This window comes from Halichoerus grypus, chromosome 14, assembly GCF_964656455.1.
Source record: "Halichoerus grypus chromosome 14, mHalGry1.hap1.1, whole genome shotgun sequence".
Taxonomy (NCBI): Eukaryota; Metazoa; Chordata; class Mammalia; order Carnivora; family Phocidae; genus Halichoerus; species Halichoerus grypus.
The window spans coordinates 85,245,118-85,265,325 of NC_135725.1; the positions used below are offsets into that span (position 1 = coordinate 85,245,118).

General features: G+C 48.0%; 1 protein-coding gene across 6 annotated transcripts in view; it reads left to right on the forward strand.

Moving 5' to 3' along the window:
• The window catches only part of MVB12B (multivesicular body subunit 12B), a 260,387-nt gene that overhangs the window by 163,996 nt on the left and 76,183 nt on the right, over positions 1–20,208 (forward strand). For all 6 annotated transcript variants that reach the window (XM_078061777.1, XM_078061778.1, XM_078061779.1 and 3 more), the window contains one exon: positions 15,213–15,307. In XM_078061777.1, the coding sequence (XP_077917903.1) occupies positions 15,213–15,307 (95 nt within the window). The remainder of the gene's footprint in view (positions 1–15,212; positions 15,308–20,208) is intronic.

A 20,208-nucleotide genomic window follows, 5' to 3' on the forward strand; every position in this document is an offset into this window, starting at 1 on the left:
CTTCTCTGACTCCAGGAGCCTCCATTGCTGTTTCTTCCTCTGTGACCTCTCCTAGCTCATTGTCTTGACTCGTGAATTACTATTTCATGGCTTGAGCCTTTTCTGCGCGCCTCCCCCCCCCCCCGCCCCGCCCCGCCACAGTCTTTTCTCTTGGCAGATGAGACCACAGCTTCCACCACCCTGGACTGGGCACTTCCTAGGGTTTGGTGGAGCGCCTGGTCCATGGTAGGCACTCAACAGATGTTTGTTGTTTTCTTTTGCTTTTTCTTTGCCACTGCTTTAAAATGGAAACATATAACCTTATTTGCATATCTTATATTTAGAGCTTTTTACTTTATGATCTAGGCGATTTATGTGTTTTAATTTACTTATAGATAAATTCCTAAAGAGGAAAGATAGAAGTCTCATTTGGCTCTTTGTTTGTTTTTTCATTTTTAAAGAAACTTTATTCTCTTAGAGCAGTTTTAAGTTCACTATAAAATTGAGAGGAAAGTACAGAGATTTTCCATATATCCCCTGTCCTCACATATGCGTAGCCTCCCTGTTATCAACATGACTCACTAGAGTGGTACTTTTTTTTTTCTTTTTTTTTGTAACCAGGGATGAAACTACATTGACACATCGTAATCACCCCAAGTCCATAGTTTACCTCAGGGTTCACTCTTGGTGTTGTACATTCTGTGGGTTTGGACAAATGTATGATGACATATGTCCATCACTATAAAATCATACAGAATATTTTCACTGCCCTAAAAATCCTCTGTGTCCTGCGCATTCACCTCTCCCCCAAGCCCCTGGCAACCACTGGTCTTTTTACTGTTTCCATAGTTTGCCTTTTCCAGAATGTCCTAGAATTGGAATCCTACAGTATAGAGCCTCTTCAGATTGGCGTCTTTCACTTAGTAATATGCATTTATCATTTGGGTTTTTAAAGATCTCAGTGCCAAATCCTGTACTTGACCTATAGTAGGAGCTCGGTTAAAAACTGGTGGACCGAATCAGTCACAAGACAAGATTACAGCAGCCTTGTGTGCCTGCTGATAACACAGTCCGTCTGCCCTTGGATAGCGTCAATTCACTGGGTATATTTGGAATTAAGTTTTAAGTCTGAGCATAGAAAGTTTATGAGATAGCGGATATCACTGTAAAGGAAGTGGGTCTGTTTTAGATTTTACAAAACCTCACTTGACTTCGCTGATGTCAATCACCTAACAAAACAAAGATGTCTCATCGGACCTTGAAAAATGGTAGTAAAGTTTACACGTGGTGATTTCTTTCTGAGGTCGGCTCCAAAATCAATGAGAAAAGAAAAATCCCCAATCCGAAAATTATTTGAGGGCCTAGAGTCATTAAAATAACTGACTCTCGGTTTTAGTAGAATAAAGTGACAAGAAAAATGTCCAGCATTATCTCACATTATCTCTGGGTCTTCACAGATCTGAATCCTAACTCAGAACTCAGTTTGGAAGCACAGGGGACCTGGAGCTGGAATCATTTCTGTGAAGTCTTTGAGGACGATGCTGGTGCTGGTCAGGCCTTCTAGCTGAAAATGATTCGTTTTAATTACTGTCCAGGGCAATCTGATACCTGAGCATATGGTCCTTAAGAAATAAGCTTGCCCAAACTGTCAGCGAGTGTGGGCAATGGTCAGGGACCTCATTCTGACATCGTTGACCAGCCTTGGAGAGCGGACGCTCTAGAAGGTGCTTATTAAAATGCCAGCAGGTGCAGCGAGGGTCCCCTTCCCTGTGACTGCCTCACCCTGCTTGTGCCAGGTGTTTTATAAGAGCCTTTTTCTTCATTAAATGGCATTCATTAAGCACGTCCTTACACCTGGCACAGAAGCTGCATGTCACAGATGACTTCTTCCCAATGGTGTTTTGCAGGAATAAAGTGGAATTTCACATAGCCGTTTGCTGTGTTCTTTCCCCCACCTGACCACCTTCACTCAATTATCGTGGCTTTTGCATATTATATTCCTCTGCCGCCACCACTCCCCCCCCCCCCCCCGCCATTTCCGTTACTTTCTTTTGCACGTTACCTCTGGTCCTTGTCCACCAGCAGACAGGTTCTCTAGAAAACAAGATGTTTCTTTAGCACCAAGTGCTGTGCTGTTTGCTTTCATACACGTTTGAAAGCGAGGCTAACACTCCCAGCAACTTCTCCTGTTTTCTGCCATCTTCTTCTTACTGATAAAAAGAAAACTTCTCATTGGAAAAAATTAACACATAAAATATATGAAAGGAGACGGGGAGGGGAAAACTGCACTCTCCGTGGCCTCAGACTTCCATGGTCCACAGTGTGACCCCAGTCCTGCCACCAGCCCCAGGCCATCTGCTGGGAGCTGGCGTAGCCCCACCCTCCTCCCGGGGCCCCTTTGATTCTTCCGTGTGTCCCCGTATCCATAACAGTGTTTGTAGGGTTATTTCTGTACTCAGGTTTTATTTCGTTTTGTTTTGTTTTGACCAAACAGCTGAGTCTTGGAGATTTGGCTGTGGTGATATAAAAAAATGTCTGGCTCATTCCTTCTTGTTCTGTCCTAGTTTAGTATCACATGAACATTTTCCCAGTTCACTGCTCTTACCAACGCTGCCTGAAAGGACCCGGCTCCCCGCTCTCCTGCAGCTGAGTTCTCTCTCCCAGCGCCACATGGTCCACACCCTCCTCCGTCCCACCTAGAAAACCTGTAAACATTATTTCATGTCCATACGGTATTCTGAATCTGACACTTTATAATGTCCTATAAATTATATCACATTTATAACATTTTATAGTGTTCCGGTTTTTGAGTTGAGCATCGTGATTCCGAGCTGCATTTGGTGTTTTTTTTTTTCTTTTTTCCCCATCAGGGTTCAAACCCAAGCTGTATCCCTTCAGGCAAGCTGCGGAGCCTTTCTGAGACCATCTGTCAAATAGAGATGATCTCAGTGCCTAGTCGTAGGATCCGGGTGGGGGTTACGTGGTAAGTGTGAAGGGGAAGCCCTGTGAAAATGGCAGCTAATGTTGTTTGCCAGTTTTTATCTAAAATAAGTCCTTTCCCACATTTCCGGTTATTTCCTCATTTCTAGAGGGAAAGCAAAAATGCCGGTCCTTTTGTCTGCTTCCTTTGCAGTTCTTAAAGTCTTAATTTCAAATCCTCTGGAGCATGTTTGAATGTATCTCTTTCAGAGAAAGGGATGTGAATGATCTTTCTTTGTCAGTGTCTTCACATATAAAAGACAACTTGAAGGAATAAGAAGTTTCTGAAAAGCCGCTGTCTCTCCCTTAAACTTCTGTGGCTCCATTGTCTTCAGGCACATAGTATGATAGAGGAAAAGTCTGAAATCACCATCAGGCTCTGCCAGGATTCATCTAGTGGTGGTTCTCTCTTCATTGCCATTCTCGAGTCCTGTCAGCCCGATTGGCTTCCTTCTTTAGGCCTTTTTTTTCTTTTTTAATGTTTTTTAGATCAGGAAGTATTTTCAGCTTTACTATAGTATACTCAGTATACGATAAACTGCACATATTGAAATAGAATTTGATGAGCTTTGATGTATATGCACACTTACAATACCATCACCAAAATCAAGGTCGTGCATGTATCTACCACCCCCAAAACTTCCTTGTGTTCCTTCGTAGTCCACCCTCCCTCCTCAGGCCAACCACTGATCTGCTTTCTTTCCCTATGGGTTAGTTCGTATTTCCTAGAATGTTCCATAATATAATGGAATAATACCACGTGTACTTTTTACCTAATGTATTTTACTTGGCATTAGTATCTTGAGATTTATCTACCTCGGGTGCATCAATAGTTTGTTTCCATTTTATTGTTGAGTAGTATCCATCGTGTGGATGTTCTTCAGTATATTTATCAAATCACCTATTGCTGGACGTCTGGGTTGTTTTTTTATTACAAACAAAGCTGCTTAGTGCATTTGTGTCCAGATCTTCCTACAGACCTATGCTTTCATTCCTCTTGGGTAAAAACCAAGTGGTGTAATGGCTGGCTCTAATGATAGGATGTGTTGAACTTTCGAAGAAACTGCTAATTGTTTCCTGCAGTGGTTGTACCATTTTACATTCCCACCAACAATGCATAAGAGTTCCAGCTGCTCCCTACCTGATTTTTGCCATTCTAGAAGATACGTGTTAGCATTGTACTGTGGCTTCAGTGAGCACCTCCCTAATGACCGGGGATGTTGGATGTCTTTTCGTGTGCTGATTTACCATTCATACATTTTCTTTAGTGAAGTGTCTGTTCTGATCTTTTGGCCATTTTTTTTAAATTGGACTGTTTGTCTTCTCTTAAGTTCTAAGAGTTCTGTAGAAATGCTGGCTATAAATTGGATATGTGTTTATAGCTTCTTCAGGTCTGTGGGTTATCTTTTCAATTATGTAACAAATCTTTTAAAGAACAAGAGTTTTAAGTGGTGGTGGAGTCCAGTTGATTAATTTTTTTTTCTTGTATAGTTTGTGCTTTTTTTGTGTCTTATTTAAGAAACTTTTGCCAAGCCTAAGGTCACAAAGATTTTCCTCTTTGTTTTCTTCTAGAAGAGGCCATGCTGCCTGTGAAGTCAGGATGTGTGGAAATAAAAAGTATGAAATCCTAGGACTTCCAGACTTAATAATTTACCCTTTCTCTTTCCTCTTTTCTAAAAATAGTTCTGTGAACCTCTTGGGTCTTTTTATATGTGGTGTGAGGTAAGCATCAAAGTTCATTTATTTGCATGTGGCTATCCAGTTGTTCCAACACCATTTGTTGAAAACATTACCCTTTCTCCCTTGAATTGTCTTGGCACCTTTTGTTGAAAACTGATTGATCATATATGTGTGGATCTATGTCTGGACTCTCCATTCTGTTGCATTGATCTCTATGGTCTGTCTTTATGCCCTGATACCACACCGTATTGATTATTGTAGCCTTACACTAAGTCTTGAAATTGGAGTCTGGAAATCAGGATTTATTTAGCCATGAGTCTCTTTGTTGATTTTGCTTAGAATGTTGGAAGCCCTATTGACTTCTATATTTAGTTGTTGTTATTGTTTTTTAATTAGACAAGCTTTAAACTTTTTTTTTTGGTTGTTCTCTTTTAATTGTTGTGATTTCTTTCCAACACCTAGAATATTCAGGTTGGTTCTCTGTGTTTATCATAATTTTCCTCCTCATCTCTGTGTTCGTTCTTTACATTCTGAAATCTTGGGGGGCTTTTCCACAATATTACTGATTTAGGGTTTTTTTGGAATTTTATATCTGTATTATTTCTAATGCAGATAACTTTATAACCTACAGTAAATTCTTTTTTAAAGCTAATGTTCTTATCTTGTTGTTTGACATTATTTTATAGACGTGCATGAGGATATATCTAGCCTGGGTGTTGGCCAAAAGGCATCAGGGTGTGTGAATTATCCCCTCGTCTCATTTAGGTGCTCATTATTTGGTACATAATCTTCTGATTCTTCATTACCTTTCTCTGTTCTCATTAATTTTTGTAGAGCCTCAGTGATGGGAGGCTGGTTTCACCGGCCCAACAAATCATCCAGTCTTGGTTTTTCTAGGGCATGTATCACTTCATCCTCCTGATTTGATTTTTTTTTTCAACTACTGATTTTTTGTACCAGTGAGAGTGAATAAACAAGTGTCATTCCTCATTATTTTGGGGATATACTGTTTCTATCTAGAGGGCCTGCCACGTGTGCCTGCTCTATCCCCCAAACCCAAGTTTATGTTCTCTAAGGGTTCGGTCACTGCCAATTCAGAAAAGGGACTCACAGGCTTGTCGGGGAACTGTGAGGTGGCTTTCGTGTGAGGAGCATCACGATCCAGTTCGGATAGCCAGACGCCTGGCTCCTCCTTCCTGCCTGGCTGCCCACGCACTGTCACCTTCCCGCCATGCTGTGCCTGTTAAATCAACGTGCAACCCTAGGCCTTCTGGACTTAATAATTTTGTCTCTTCCTTTCATCTTGTCTGGGATAGTTCTATGACTCTTTTGGGTCATTTCCTATTTTTATTCCTGCTCTGCTCCTTTTTTCCTTTATATGTATTGACAAACACTTGATAGCTCTGCCATTCGCCCTCACAGGGTTCCAGCAAATGGATAATAGGGGAAAGCAAAATCTTCAATTATCTTAGACTACTTTATCCTCAAACTAAATTCTCTTCCTTTAAAGATTTTATTTGAGAGAAAGAGAGAGAGAACGAGTGGGGGGAGGGGCAGAGTCGGAGAAGTAGGCTCCCCACTGAGCAGGGAGCCCGATGCGGGGCTCGATGCCAGGACCCCAGGATCATGACCTGAGCCAAAGGCAGATGCATAACCGACTGAGCCACCCAGGCGCACTCGAACTAAATTCTTGAAAATAGTTACTTGCCTGGCCATAGCAAGTAAGTCTTGTCATTCTGCCTTTTTGAAAGTTGATTACCTTTTTTCCATGAGCACCTTTTTCTTTATTGAAGCATACCATCAAAACCAAGCTTTCGTTCTTGTTCTTACTACTCTTCTTAGCCCAACCCCACCAACTTCAGACCTCAGGCTTTTGTAGAGTTAGGTTCAGCACGTTGCCCTACAATAGTGGTTTGCAAACTTTTTGGTCTAGGACTTCTATATCTTTAAAAATTGAGGATTCCAAAGAGCTTTTGTTTACATGGCTTGTGTTTACCTATAATTACCTTATTAGAAGTTAAAATTGAGAAGCATGAACATACAAGTATGCAAGGAGACCTCAGAGCGATGACCCCATAAGTCACGCAGCTTCTAAAAAATTCTTTCTGGGGCGCCTGGGTGGCTCAGTCAGTTAAGGGTCTGACTCTTGGTTTCAACTCAGGTCATGGTCTCAGGGTTGTGGGATCAAGCCTGGCATCAGGCTCCCCGTTCAGCAGGGAGTCTGCTTGAGATTCTCTCCCTCTACCCCTCCCCCTGCTCATGCTCTCTCTCTCTCTCTCTCTCTAAAATAAATAAATCTTTAAAAAAAAATTCTGCTTGTGAGAGGAGAGTGAAAAACACGAGTGTTGTCTTAGGTTTTATTATGAAAACGGTTATGACCAATGGACTCCCTGAAAGTGTCTTGGGAACCCACCCCTGAGGTCCCTGGAGGACACACTGAAAACTGCTGCCCCTAAAGGTGGCTTTAATACAACTGTCAGCTCCTGAAAAACAGAATGGGAGTTGTAGTTTCACACTACAAAGCTGCCTTTGCAAACGTGCATGCATGTGTGTTCACATGTGTGTGTATAAGAGGTGAGAGATAGGGGCGCCTGGGTGGCTCAGGTAGTTAAGCGTCTGCCTTCGGCTCAGGTCATGATCCCGGGGTCCTGGGATCGAGCCCCACATCGGGCTCCCTGCTCCGCGGGAAGCCTGCTTCTCCCTCTCCCACTCCCCCTGCTTGTGTTCCCTCTCTGGCTGTCTCTCTCTCTGTCAAATAAATAAAATCTTCAAAAAAAAAAAAAAAGAGGTGAGAGATGAAAGCGACGTCCATCTCTAACCATGAGTCTGCCTCTGCCTTACCAGCCCCCATTCCCTCCATGCTGCCCTGTGACAGTTGGAGGGGACATCAGGCATCACCACTGCCTGGGCAGAGCCATCTTCATTATATGTGGCCACTGGGTCCAGAAGATTAATGGTAACATTTTAAAAATTCACACAGACCTGGAATCAGCACTAGAAAATACAGATTTAAATTAACAAGGAAAAAGCAGAACCCCATCAAAGGAAATAAATCGTGCTGGCAACTATTGTCACCTAATAAAATGTCTTCTATAACTGAAGGGCTTTTATATGGAGCTGTCTGCAGCTTAGTGGCCATGTTAATTGAATAAGGTGCCTAAAACTGACTTGGGGGGGAAAAAATGAAATTTCCCTCAGCATCTATTTAGCCAGAGCCATTGTCAGCAGCCTGTGTGATGCTGACCTATTTGTTACACAATGGCCAGTCCCTCCTGCGGAGAGCGGTGATCGCTCAGCAGGGCATGTCTGTGTCCTCTGGGCTGTCCCCTGTGTAGGGAATGGGGAGGAGAGCTTGGTACAGCCCCCCCTAAGATTTAGGGGCTCTTCTCGCTGGAATTTTCCAGTGACCAGACAGATTTTGGAATAATAAGCCATCATTTGAGTCAAGTGGCAGAAATTGTTGGCCTCTGATGGTCAGTTTGTTGCAATGGTCCGAGGCCTGCTGGGGATGGTACTAGAAAGTCTTCATCTCGGGGGCGCCTGGGTGGCTCAGTCGTTAAGCGTCTGCCTTCAGCTCAGGTCCTGATCCCAGGGTCCTGGGATCGAGCCCCGCATCGGGCTCCCTGCTCTGCGGGGAGCCTGCTTCTCCCTCTCCCACTCCCCCTGCTTGTGTTCCTGCTCTCGCTGTGTCTCTCTCTGTCAAATAAATAAATAAAATCTTATAAAAAAAAAAAAAAAAAAAAAAAAGAAAGTCTTCATCTCTAGGTGCCTCCCTAGGTCAAGATGGTTTCCTGAGTCCTTAGGTCTATCTCTTGGCCTGCTAGTGATCTTTATGAACTTTCTTAAAATCTAAAACACAGGCTTTCTTAAAATCTAAAACACAGGGCTTACGGAGTAATCAACAACTTTGGGGCCCATTGAAATGACCTCGCCAAACTTGCTGTCCACAGGGCCCCAGCAGCCGTCACACTCTTAGACTGCTCAGTGTGGCTGGAAGCCATAGAGTACCTGCTCGTTCTTTTTTTTTTTTTTTTTAAAGATTTTATTTATTTGACAAAGACACAGCGAGAGAGGGAACACAAGCAAGGGGAGTGGGAGAGGGAGAAGCAGGCTTCCTGCGAGCAGGGAGCCCGATGCGGGGCTCGATCCCAGGACCCTGGGATCATGACCTGAGCCGAAGGCAGACGCTTAACGGCTGAGCCACCCAGGCGCCCCTCTGCTCGTTCTTAGAAACCTCTGGACTGGGTGCTTCAGAAGGGCTGGCATCTAGGGTCCACGGTCTGCCCAAGTGCCTGGCTTCTTTCTTCTTTCCTCTGCCGGCAACACCCAGCATTATGAATGGCATGTTCCTTTAATCCCTTTAGACGATTAGGCTGTGGGAAAGGAGCCAAGGTGTTGGGTTAACCCATCACAACTCCAAGTGTGAAAATGAGGATTTTGTATCTCTTCTCGCTAGATGCTACAGTAACAGGTATGGGCTCTAGCTGTTAGTCTTCTAAAGTATTTCAAATGACTGTAAAATATTTCTTCAGACAGTTGTTCCATAATTTTTTAACCAGTCCCCTATTGTTTGAGATCTGATTCCAGTTTTTGGCATTATAAGCAATGCCATGATGAATGTATTTACTGTTTATGTAAAAATATTCATGAGTCAGAAATAGCTGCATTTTCCAGTTAACCAGCCCTGTCCTGGGGATGAGAAAGAGACAAGTGGGAAGTTTTCATGTAAGTTTCCCCAAATTATCTCAAAGTACAAGTCAGAATCAGATTCACTCATTCATTCAGGTATTAGGTGATCTTCCAGGGCTCTCATATTTTAAGTGCCCACCGTGTGCAGGGCACTGTTCTAGGCTCTGGGGATATGGTGGAAAGTGTATAGAGATCATGCGCTGGTGACTGTGAACCAATCAATAGAGGGGGCAGGATCTGCAGAGAGGAAAGTGGGGTGTCGTAAGAGTGACTGGAGGCAGGGTGCCCCAGCAGGCATCTGGGGGGTGGCCTGCCTGTGGGAGGACCCAGCTTCTGGATAGCTGGAGGAAGAGCGTTTAAGGCAGAGGGAACAACAAGTACAGAGGCCCTGAGGCAGGAATGAGAGTGCGGGGAGCTGGCAAGGTTGGAGGATGTGAGTGCAGGGACCATGAACAAGACAAGCTCGGAGAGAAGGGACGGGCTGGAGCTCGCAGGACCTCCCAACCACAGGGCAGTTGGATTTCATTCTAATGCAGAGGGAGGGCACCAGCAGGTTCTGTCATGGGCCTGGACTGAGGCCCTCACAAGTGGGACGCTAAAATAATGGCAGGAGTGGGAAGAATCAGAATAGGAGCTGTATGTGAAATTATAACAGACATTCTACTTGTGCATGCCCACCACATGCCGGGTTCTGTGCTGTCTGCTCGGCCTGGTAGCGAGGTGTGCGTGAGGAGGCAACACGCCGTCCCTGAAGGGCACCCAGCTCCCGGGGGGTGGTGCTGGGACTTGAACCTATGTCAGGCTGACTCTAGGGTCGGTGCTGTTAACTGCCACCACTGCTCTGCCTTCCTGGGCATGTGGTTGGGCCGTGGGTTGTCCCATTCTGTTGCTTTTCCCTTCGTGACGTGATACCAGAGGGACTGTGGCCTGCCTGCCGGGGTCATCAAGCTAGTAAGTGACCGAGATGCTGAGTCCTTGGCATCATCGCTTTCAAAAGGGTCTCGGGATGGACCATGCAGTCCTCACTCTGTATACCTGAGAGTCAAGATGATACAACACGGTAACTTCTGGATAATAGTAATAACCCCCGGAGGACGCGTGGACGCAGCTTTCTGTTTGTCAGCTTTACTTCTGAAGGCCCCTGTTCCCTGTTCTATCAAATGGAGTTAACTATTCCTATCGGAAAAGGTTGCCGAGAGGATGAGGTGAGGGCTGTACATGAAGGAACCCAGACCAGTGCCAGGCACGGCGTCCACCCCTGCCCCCGCCCGGGGAACTAGAATCGCCTTTACTCTGAGGCTCTGCTCATTGCAGAGCCTCCCTGGTTCCGTCTGTCATTTTCAGGCTAATCTGACGCTGCAGTGCCCCTGGGCCGCTTCTCCTTCAGCAGGTGACTTGCTCTTCCTCTTTAACCACAGGTTATCTGTCCCCTCGGCCCCAACTGTCCATTCTCATTATGGGAGGCTTTGCTGTGCCTTTTCGTCCTCCCATCCCCACATCCCCTCCTTCCTGTGTCCGAACAATGAAGTGAAAAGCAGCTCTTTGCAGCGTAGCGAACTTTTCTCCCTAAAGCTGTCCCTGGTCGGGGGCCTCTCTTCTCTCTGGATGCTGCCTCATACCCTCCTACAGCAGCGGCTAGAGCTGGAGTTCAGGGTGACTTCATTTCAGCTCACCCCATTCCTGTTGAGCAATGACTCTGTCTAAGATACAGTCAGGTCTGCGACTCGAATGCTGTTAATTTCACATGTGCTCTTATCAACCACACATTGTCTGTAGGAGGAGATGAGAAACTTTCTTTTTCTCTCTCCCACCCACCCCCACCACCTCCCATAAATTCCCAGTTACCACCACTGATTCCTTCTTACATCATACCCGTTTTCTTCCAGAGCAGAGAGGAGTGGGATGCCTGGTATAATACAGAGACCACTTGAGTCTGATTGGCAAAAACACACATGGGCAGAAATGGAGTCATAGATGCTCTGGCAGTTTATATCAAAAAGATCCAGAGGTCTTGATGGAGTAGGTACAACACCTGATTTGGTCAACACGTGTCCAGTTGTCGTCTACTCCAGGTCAAAAATTGTCCTAGAAAATGGGGTCCAAAATTGATGAGCTTTGGCCCTGTTCTTGAGGAGGTCACAGTCATGTTAGGAAGACAAGCTTGTATGAAATGCTTCAAGTATTTTGTGCAAACCGGAGAGAGAGGGGACATGCAGGCATCCAGTGAGCCTGGAACAAGCCCAGGGAAGGTTCCACCAAAGAAGGTATGCTTAGGTGGGTTCTTGAGGGATGAATAGGAGTTTGGAGTGTAGGTAAGGAAGAAATGGAGATTCTAGGAAGGGGAGCAGCCTGGATAAAGAGTCAGGCTAAGGCATGAACAATACACGGCATATTCAGAGATTTACAGGACTTTCCCTCTTCTGGGTAGAGAGAGAAGTAAGCAGTGCAAGAGACAGAGTCAAGAAAGGTGGGCTGGTGTGTGAGGACAGCTAATGTCAGGGAATGGCTGGGGATGAGGTTGCCTCGGGAAGGCATGTGGAATGAGGAGAGAGCTCAAGCAGAACCCGTACAAACAACAACTTTTAAAAACTTGGAGGAGGGGCCAGAAAGGACCATCTGCAAAGAAGAGAGGCTGGTCAAGGGAGGGAGGGTTTTGGATCGCGTCTGCCAGGCACAATCGGATGTCCCAGAGAAGCAGGAAAAGTTGAGACCAGGGTGTCCACGTTGGGCAGGCAGCTAAGGAGCCGGGCACCTTCGTTCCTCTGGTATATCCTTCGTTTTTAAGTCCTGTGTACCATAGAATTTCCCCCAAACTGTTCAGAGGCTTGCAGCAGGACACTTTGGCAGGAACTCTGAAGGGTCTACACACAGTAAGTGCTCAATAATTGCAGTTTCACGAGAATCCCCACTGTAATTTGCTGCTCCATTTCGGTCTACCATGGCATCGCTGTTTTATTTCCTCACTTTCCCACACGCAGGCAGTCTCTTAAAATTGCAAATTGGATCTTTTCACATCTCTGCTTAATCCTTCTGGATCAAGTCTGAGCTCATGCAGGGCCCCGCTGTGGTGTGGCCTTGCATCCCTCTTCTGCCTGGTCCCACACCCTCTCCTAGCCTTCAGGCTCCGGCCACTCCAGCCTCCTTCCAGGTCCTCCCTCCACCACACTTCCTGCCATGTAGGAGGCTCGCTACAGAGTCTGGAGCCCTGCTCCCCGTCCTCCCTGCCCGGCGGTCCTCACTTCCCCCACACACAGCACTTCCTGCTTTCCCATTTGTAAGCAGGTGTTCTTGTAACTTTGTGGGTATTTTCATGCCCCCCTCCCCGCCCCGCTGCCCGGCTGCAGGGCGAGCTCGGTGCACATAGGGGCCCTGCTGTCCTGCCACCCTGAGACCCCATCTGCATTTTCTCCTGCCAGACTCTCAGCCCCTCTTTAACCACTGCACGGCTGGGCCGACCCTGTTTTCTCTTCTGCCTTCTGCTTGGCGTCTTTGCTGCCACCCAGGTCTGCCTGTCTTCCAAAGTTCCGCTAACACCCACCTTGTCCACGAGCCTTCCTGAATGCCTCCAGCCCCTGGAGGGGCCACCACTCTGCTCAGATGTGTGATGCCCTTAGTTTGGTTGGATGCACCTTTTGAAAGTGCTTTCAAGACTTAGAAATCTCAAGGTATGGCAGCCCTGCAGTGTAGTTCTTCCCTGGCTTCTGGAAATTCCCTCACTGTGGAATGGTGGGTGCAATAACAGCGCCCCCCTCAGCCAGCTTCATGGATGTGCAGCCAGCGCCGGCCCTCTAGGCCCCAGGCGCCGAAGGCCCCACGTCCGGCATCCTGCTCTGTGTCAGCATCTCGAAATCCTGACTGAACCAGGGCCTCGCGTTCTCAGTTTGCACTGGGCCCTGCACTTGTCTTGTAGGGGCAGCGCCAGGAGCCAGAAGAGCCTGTGTGAGCTCTGCCTCCCCCGAGGCCTGGCACACGGCGGGCACCCTCTGCGGGGTTACCTGTCATCATTTTAGCTCTGCTCAACCACAACCACGGTCAATAATTCATTCTTCTGTTTGCTCAGCTTCATTGACTAAGTGCCGTGGTCAGAGGCGTTGATCAACTGTGTAAAACCCTTCTGCAGCTGCTCCTTATCCTCTCAGGGTCCCAAACCTGGCCAGCCTTCAGAGTCACCGCTGGAGCTTGTTAAAGACAGATTTCTGGCTGCACCCCAGGCCCACTGACCCGGACTCCCCAGGGTCGTGGCTCTGACTCCGTATTGCGCTGTGCCCTCGTTTGCACTGTGATGTGGGCGGGACAGAGTTAGGAACCCTCGTCCTAGGGGATCAAGTCTTGCAGCTTGGCAGTGGTGGTTGTCCGTTCCAACCTGGCCTCAGCCTGCCTTTCCAGCCTCGCTGCCACTCATACCCTGACCCTACGCCAGAGTGTTGGCTTTCCCTGACCACCCAGTGAGTCCCTTTTACTCCATCGGTACCTGTGTCCTCCTCTGAGAAGGTGTCCCTAGAACCCTGGCCCCCTTATCGGAACTCTTGTGCTCACCCAGCACCCAGGCGCATGTCCTGTTGCATCTGGTGGTTTATTTCTACACCTCGATCCCCTGTAGCCTGGGAGCTCCTTCAGGGAGCTCATCTCTGCATCCTTCGTTAGCATCAGTAATGAGCAGACACTCAGATTCACTCCACACATGTCAGAGTCTCCCTGTGCTTGGGTCTGCTGGTGCCCCCTCCCCCCAGCCCTGAGTCCAGCCAGTGCTTGGCAAGCCGCCCCCCACGGGCCACCCGGTTGAGCCAGGCTGTTCCGTCGCACAGGCGTTTGCCTCAGTGCTCACACTGCAGCCCAGCAAACCAAATGCCTTTATAGCCTTTGGTGCTCATCTTGTCGCCGAGAGACTCTGTGGGAACAGGTCTTGCCTAGAGAACCTTCCCTCCCGGGAGCCTTGTATGTACAAGAGTCATTCCTAGAGGTCATGCACTTGTTGTGTAAAAAAGGCAGCATGTACAACATAAAACTTGGAACAAGTGCTCCCTTCCTCGGTCTTTTCCCTTTTGGAAATGACTGAGTGCGGCCAAAACTCAGGCTACCGAGCTAGTTCAAGCCAATCACCAGTCCTACCAGTAAGAGGCTTTATTGTTGTTTTATCCCCCAGACTTGTTGGGTTTGAAATATATTTCCTATCATTTTAATCTTTTTTGCATTTGCTAAAGGCAGCTGATGACCACACCAAATGGATTTTTTACTTGGATTGAATACTCACTTAGGCTCTGTGGGCACCGTGAGCTTTAATGGCCAGCACCTGTGCTATAAAAAGACCGTGCTGGATGGATCAAAGGTGATTTCCTGAGCACCTACTGTGTGCTCTTGGCAGAGGGCGAACATGCAGACATAGCAATTCAGAAGAGCATGCCATTCTGATTCTCAGTGGTTGTTCGTTTTCCTGGACTCATGTGGGAGTAATGATACTCAACACCTTCATTCACAAAGTGCTTCTTGCGCTGTTCTCAGCGGCCCTGCGAGACAGGAATGAAAGCCATCGGATGGAAAATGGAAGCAAGACGGCGGAACACACCAGGGCTCCTGTTCAGGGCCCACATGTTCTGCTCCTGTTGGTGTATTTTGCCCAGTGGGCAGAGATCTAGACTAAGTTGCCGACCTCCTTGAAGCACCTCGCACATGCCATAAGGCTTGGGGAACCCCTTTCCTCCACTTGAATGTTCCTCTTGGAATTGAACTGAATTCCTTGGGGGGATTCGAGCTGTTGGGGGCCCCCCTGCTCACCAGGGCGCCCCTGCTCTGTGCTGCGGTGGCTGTTGGTGGTGCGGGTGCTTTCGGAGCCTTGGGGAGTGCTCTGTGTGCCCTGTAACCTCCTTTCTCCTCTGTCTCTCTCTTAGGCACATCTCACTAACGCTCCCTGCTACCTTCCGAGGCAGGAACAGCACTCGGGCTGACTATGAGTACCAGCACTCCAATCTGTATGCCATATCAGGTACGTGGGGCCTCTGCTCATGGCCAGCTACCGCGTCTGTGTCCCGGGCACCACCTCCCTCGGCGTGTCTCCTGGCTTCGAGTGGCATCTGTCTTACGTCTCTTTTTCACCCTGCGAGGGGCCTGTCCCCTGCAGAGATCAGCCCTTTCCTTCCTTTGTGTCACCTCAGCACTTAAAGAAGGGCCAGATACTCAGCGCATTTTGAAACTAATGATGAAAAACAATGTGTGGATTTCACGAGCTTGAAGGGAGGTTTCCAGAGAATAGTCACTGCATTGTTCACCTGCCAGAGCCAGGGCGCGTTTCCCATGGGGTCTCGGGAGCAGCCCAGAGCTGAGGCCCAGCCCGCTTACCAGACTGTGTCCAGGTCTGTCCTCACCTCTCATTTCCCAAAGCCAGGTTTGTGGCCAGGAGGGACGCGGGCGGTCTCCCCTCCCGCCCCCATCATAAGGGTCTGTGATTTCTGAATTCGGCCTTGAAATGGATGGTGGTACCTTGGCAGGGACCTCAGCAGTGCGAGTTTGCCTTTCCACCTTCACCCAGGGAGGGGAGCGCTTACAGGCCTGATTGCAGAGTGGAGATTCATTAGGTGCCTGGCAGCGCAGGTGACCCGCTAAGAGCCGGGGAAACCCACAAGCTCACCTCCGATTATCCTCAGCCTCCGGTCGGGGGTGTTTGTAGCTAAGAGGGAAGTGGCAAATCGGTGCCCTTACCAGCGCACACCCTTAATGGTGAGTGACGTTTTGAACACGGGAACATGGCACTCATTCATGTACCATAATGAATCCGTTATTTAAAAGGTAATCTTTTTTCTAAAAATTGCAACTTGGGGTTACTAAATAGATGAAATAGAACAACGGTATAATTCATGTCAGGATCAGTTTCTCTTGTTATGATCACTCCCTAATAGGTTTGGAAGTGTAAGCAAAAGCCAGTTTTTCCATTTCTGGGTGGGGGAAAGGGAAGACCCAGGACGTCTTAAAGCCCTGGCCCCCGGCCCCCCTCCAGGAGCCTGGCTCCCGAAGGGGCAGAGGGAGCGCGTTGTCTCAGAAAAGCACCTCCAGGGAGAATTTCTTTTGTGCTGTGGCTATTTCAGCAAAGTGGACAAGGAGCATAACAAGCGTGGAAAGATGACCTATTTTGTACAAAAGCTGACTATTTCCCCAGATGCCGCGTGGCATAGTGGCACAGAACAGGTCTGCGAAACCCAGCAGGGTGGCCCCGTTCCGAATGCGCAGGAGGAAAGCTCAGTCAAAGCAGATGCCTTTTTCCCTCCAGCTTGCAAACCTTTTTCCGGCCATGGTGTTCAGCTCCCCCCGCCTTACCTGGATTCTCTGATGCCTTTCCCAGCTGTTGACATTTCTGCAGAAAAGGGCCCACAGAGCGAAATCTCCTCTGGTTTGGCAGGAATGTTCCTGTCTGCCTGTGGACCACTGCTTCCTCGCCCCGCAGCTTTGATGAGGTGTTGTCTGGGTTCATTTCAGCTGTGAGTTTAGCAACACCAAGGTAACAGCCTCAAGACACAGGGGAAGCCATTCAGAAACTTCCTGTTACATTTATGTAAGTGGCAGTCGGTCGGATTTTATCTTCCAAACAGAGGTAGTGGAGGCTGCCCCCCCCCCCCCCCCCCCCCCCGGCAGCAGGCAGCCTCCAGCTCCTCAGCGGCTGCAGGCGCCAAATTGCTCCACCAGGGTCCAAGACTGCTTTGTGGGAAGGCTGCCAGAAAGAGCCCGCAGGGCCCGCTGGCTCCATAAGGCCTGCAAGCTCAGCACTGGGCAACCATGGTGCGGCTGGGAAGCCTGCCCGCCCCCCCGCCCCCCCCACCGGCTGCCTGCCTGCAAGCCGTTCTGGTAGAAGGGAACAGAGACCACCTCTTCCCCCCCGCCCCCCATGAACAGCGTTTGGCACAGAGTGGCACGTCTCAATTTGGGATTGCAGAGTTAAGGTTTCAGTGGTTTATTCCAAAAACAGTCAAGGCAGAAGTGTGCCCCAGGCCCTCGCCCTTGCCCAGTGCCCGATGCACGGTAGCTGGAACTCTGCTGCTAATGGAACGAAGCTTCAGACTGTTGTGAACCAGCTCTGGCTCCGTCCGCCGCAGGCTTCGGGGCTGAGCCTTTGGTGCAGACTCCTGGTATGCTCTGGTTCGTTCCTGGAAACACTTAATGACGGCTCCCTTCACGGGCAGGCCCTTCCGAAGAGAAGTAGATTTCCAAACTATGCAGTTTGAAAAGCGAGCAGCCCACGTTTAACTTGTATGTGTGGTTATTAAAGTAATATTTACTTTTCGATGTTTTCTCAGAGGCATACCCGTTAGTCTAGCCCCTCTCCTGTCCCTCTCACAGAGGCCTCCAGAGGGAGAGACAGTGCTCAGAGCTGCTGAAGTAAGGGGAGGAGACGCAGAGGTGCTCGTGAGCTGTTTATGGGAAGGAGGAAGGAGAGCCTTTAGCCCAGGGTCTGCGCTGCCCAGGAATACCCTCTGTGACCTCTGGGGCAGGTGATCATCCTGAGGTGCTGCTCCTAGTACCTCCGGTGTCTGGGACCACCACCTCCGACTGGCCCGTTCCATCTCTGCGAGGTCCTTCCTTGTCCAGCTGAGCTCATGTTCATACCCATCCAGCCATTGGGGTACAGATGCGTTCCATCGGCCAAAACGTGCCAACTGTTCAGCCAACAGTTCTCTCTTGCCCACAGAAGTGGGGTGAGGGGCTTCTGCTAACTCAGTGCTGAAATCCTGAGAAGCTCATGTCCCTTGCTGTGCCATCTTGTACCCTCATCACACCGCCACAAAGCCCACCTTTGATCCTCACGCGTCCGCCAGTAAGAATTTCTTCTGAAAAATACTTAGAGGTGTACAGAAGGATTTACCCTCAGGGATGAGCACTGCTGCTGCTTAAAAATAATACTCAGAGAAGGGGTTTGGGGGTGGGTCTCCTAAATGCCCAAAACAAAAGCAAAGGGTTAAATTATGAAACATTCTTACATTTGATGCCTTAACTCTTTAGGCATCAAAAAATAATGATTTGGATAAAAAGGTGTGGGTGAATGTTGTTAAGTGACAACCAGAATGTGCAATGTGTTCGCATTTAAAAAAATATCCAGGAACACCTGGGCGGCTCAGTCGATTAAGCGTCCGACTCTTGATTTCCACTTAGGTCGTGATCCGAGGGTTGTGGGATGAAGCCCCATGTCAGGATCTGTGCTCAATGTAGAGTCTGCTTAAGATTCTCCCTGTCCCTCTGCTCTTCCCCCTGCTTGCACACATGCTCTCTCTCTCTTTCTCCCCCACCACCGTAAATAAAAAATCCAAAGGTCTGGAAAGGTACCCACCAAGGTTTTCACCAGACTTTCCTGCTCTTTTCTTCTTTTTTCCTTCTTTGCAGTATCTCATTTCTGTATGTTGGCAAGTGTTACTTTTATAATAAAAAGTTTGGGGGCACCTGTGTGGCTCAGTCAGTTAGGTGCCCAACTCTTGGTTTCAGCTCAGGTCATGATCCTCGGGGTCCTGGGATTGAGCCCCACGTCAGGCTCCACACTCAGCAGAGTCTGCTCCAGGATTCTCTGCCCCCCTCCCCCTGCTCTCTCTCAAACAAATAAATCTTAGAAAAGAAAAAGTTTAGACCCTAAGCTCATTTGGCATGCTCTTAGTAAGCCGTGCTGGGCCCTGTGATCACCTTGCCTTTTCTCAGTGCTCCCAAGCCTCCTCACTCCCAACAGGCTTCCGAATTCTACTGGAAGTCACTTCCAGGCCACAGATCAATAACTTTCCTATGGTCCTTTTAGAAAATACGGGGTTTTTTTTCCTTATTGTCCAGTTACTGGAACCTCCTGTCCACTGATGTACCCCCAAGACCACTGACCACCAGTCTAACGCTGCGGTGGAACAGATGTGGGCTGGGTGTGAGAGCCCCGCTGCTTGGGCCATCTCCTCACCTGTCTTGTTCCTCACACCCCACATTACCATGTCACTCTTCTTGTTAGGGCCTGAGGATGATTTTCCTTGAAAGAGGCGATCGAAATCAAAGGGTATGTGCCTGGTTTGGCTCATTCTGTTATCCACGTATGTTAGAGTTGGCAAACCACTTTTTTTTTTTTTTTTTTTAATGTTTGATAAATGGCAGCTCATGGGCTCACGCTCCCCCGGCAACATTCTAATGGGCGTGTCCCACTTAAGACCTTACCTCCTGGGAGGTGTCTTCTTGGGCCATGTTGATTTTCTAGATTCTACCCCAAAGCCCTACTCCTGAGAGTCCTTGTCAGGCTTTTCGGGGGCTGTTAGTTTTCTTCTTAAGAATATCATCTCTGTTCTGGGGACGCCTGGGTGACTCGGTTAAGCAGCCAACTCTTGATTTCAGCTCAGGTCATCATCTCAGGGCCATGAGATTTAGCCCCGTGTTGGGCTCCACACTCAGTGCGGATTCTGCTTGAGATTCTCTCCCTCTGCCTCTCGCCCCCACCCCTGGCATGCTTGCTCTCCCTCCACCTCTCTTTCTCTCTCTCTCTTAAATAAATAAACCTTAATATATATATATATATTCTCTGTCCTGGAAAGTCTTCTGCTCTAGTCCTGAATGACAGCCTCCTACACTTTTTGTTCCCCTTAGAATTATTTTAGATGTCTAGATGTCTGACCATTTATTTCTAGTCCAACTATTCCAGAAAGATACAAGGCAGTTCCAAAAATACATGTAACCAAATGAAAATGGAAGTGAAAAAATAAGAGCGAACAAAAATATAGGATAGAAAAGGAGGGTGAGACTGTGGGTGTGGTTTTGGACAAAGCGGATTCTGGATTTGAATCAGGACAGTCTCTCTATGGATGAGATTAAAACCAAGCTGGTTGCTTGGGAAGAACCTAACTATTCCTTTTATGGAATTCTTCCTCATAAAGAGGGCCCTGTACA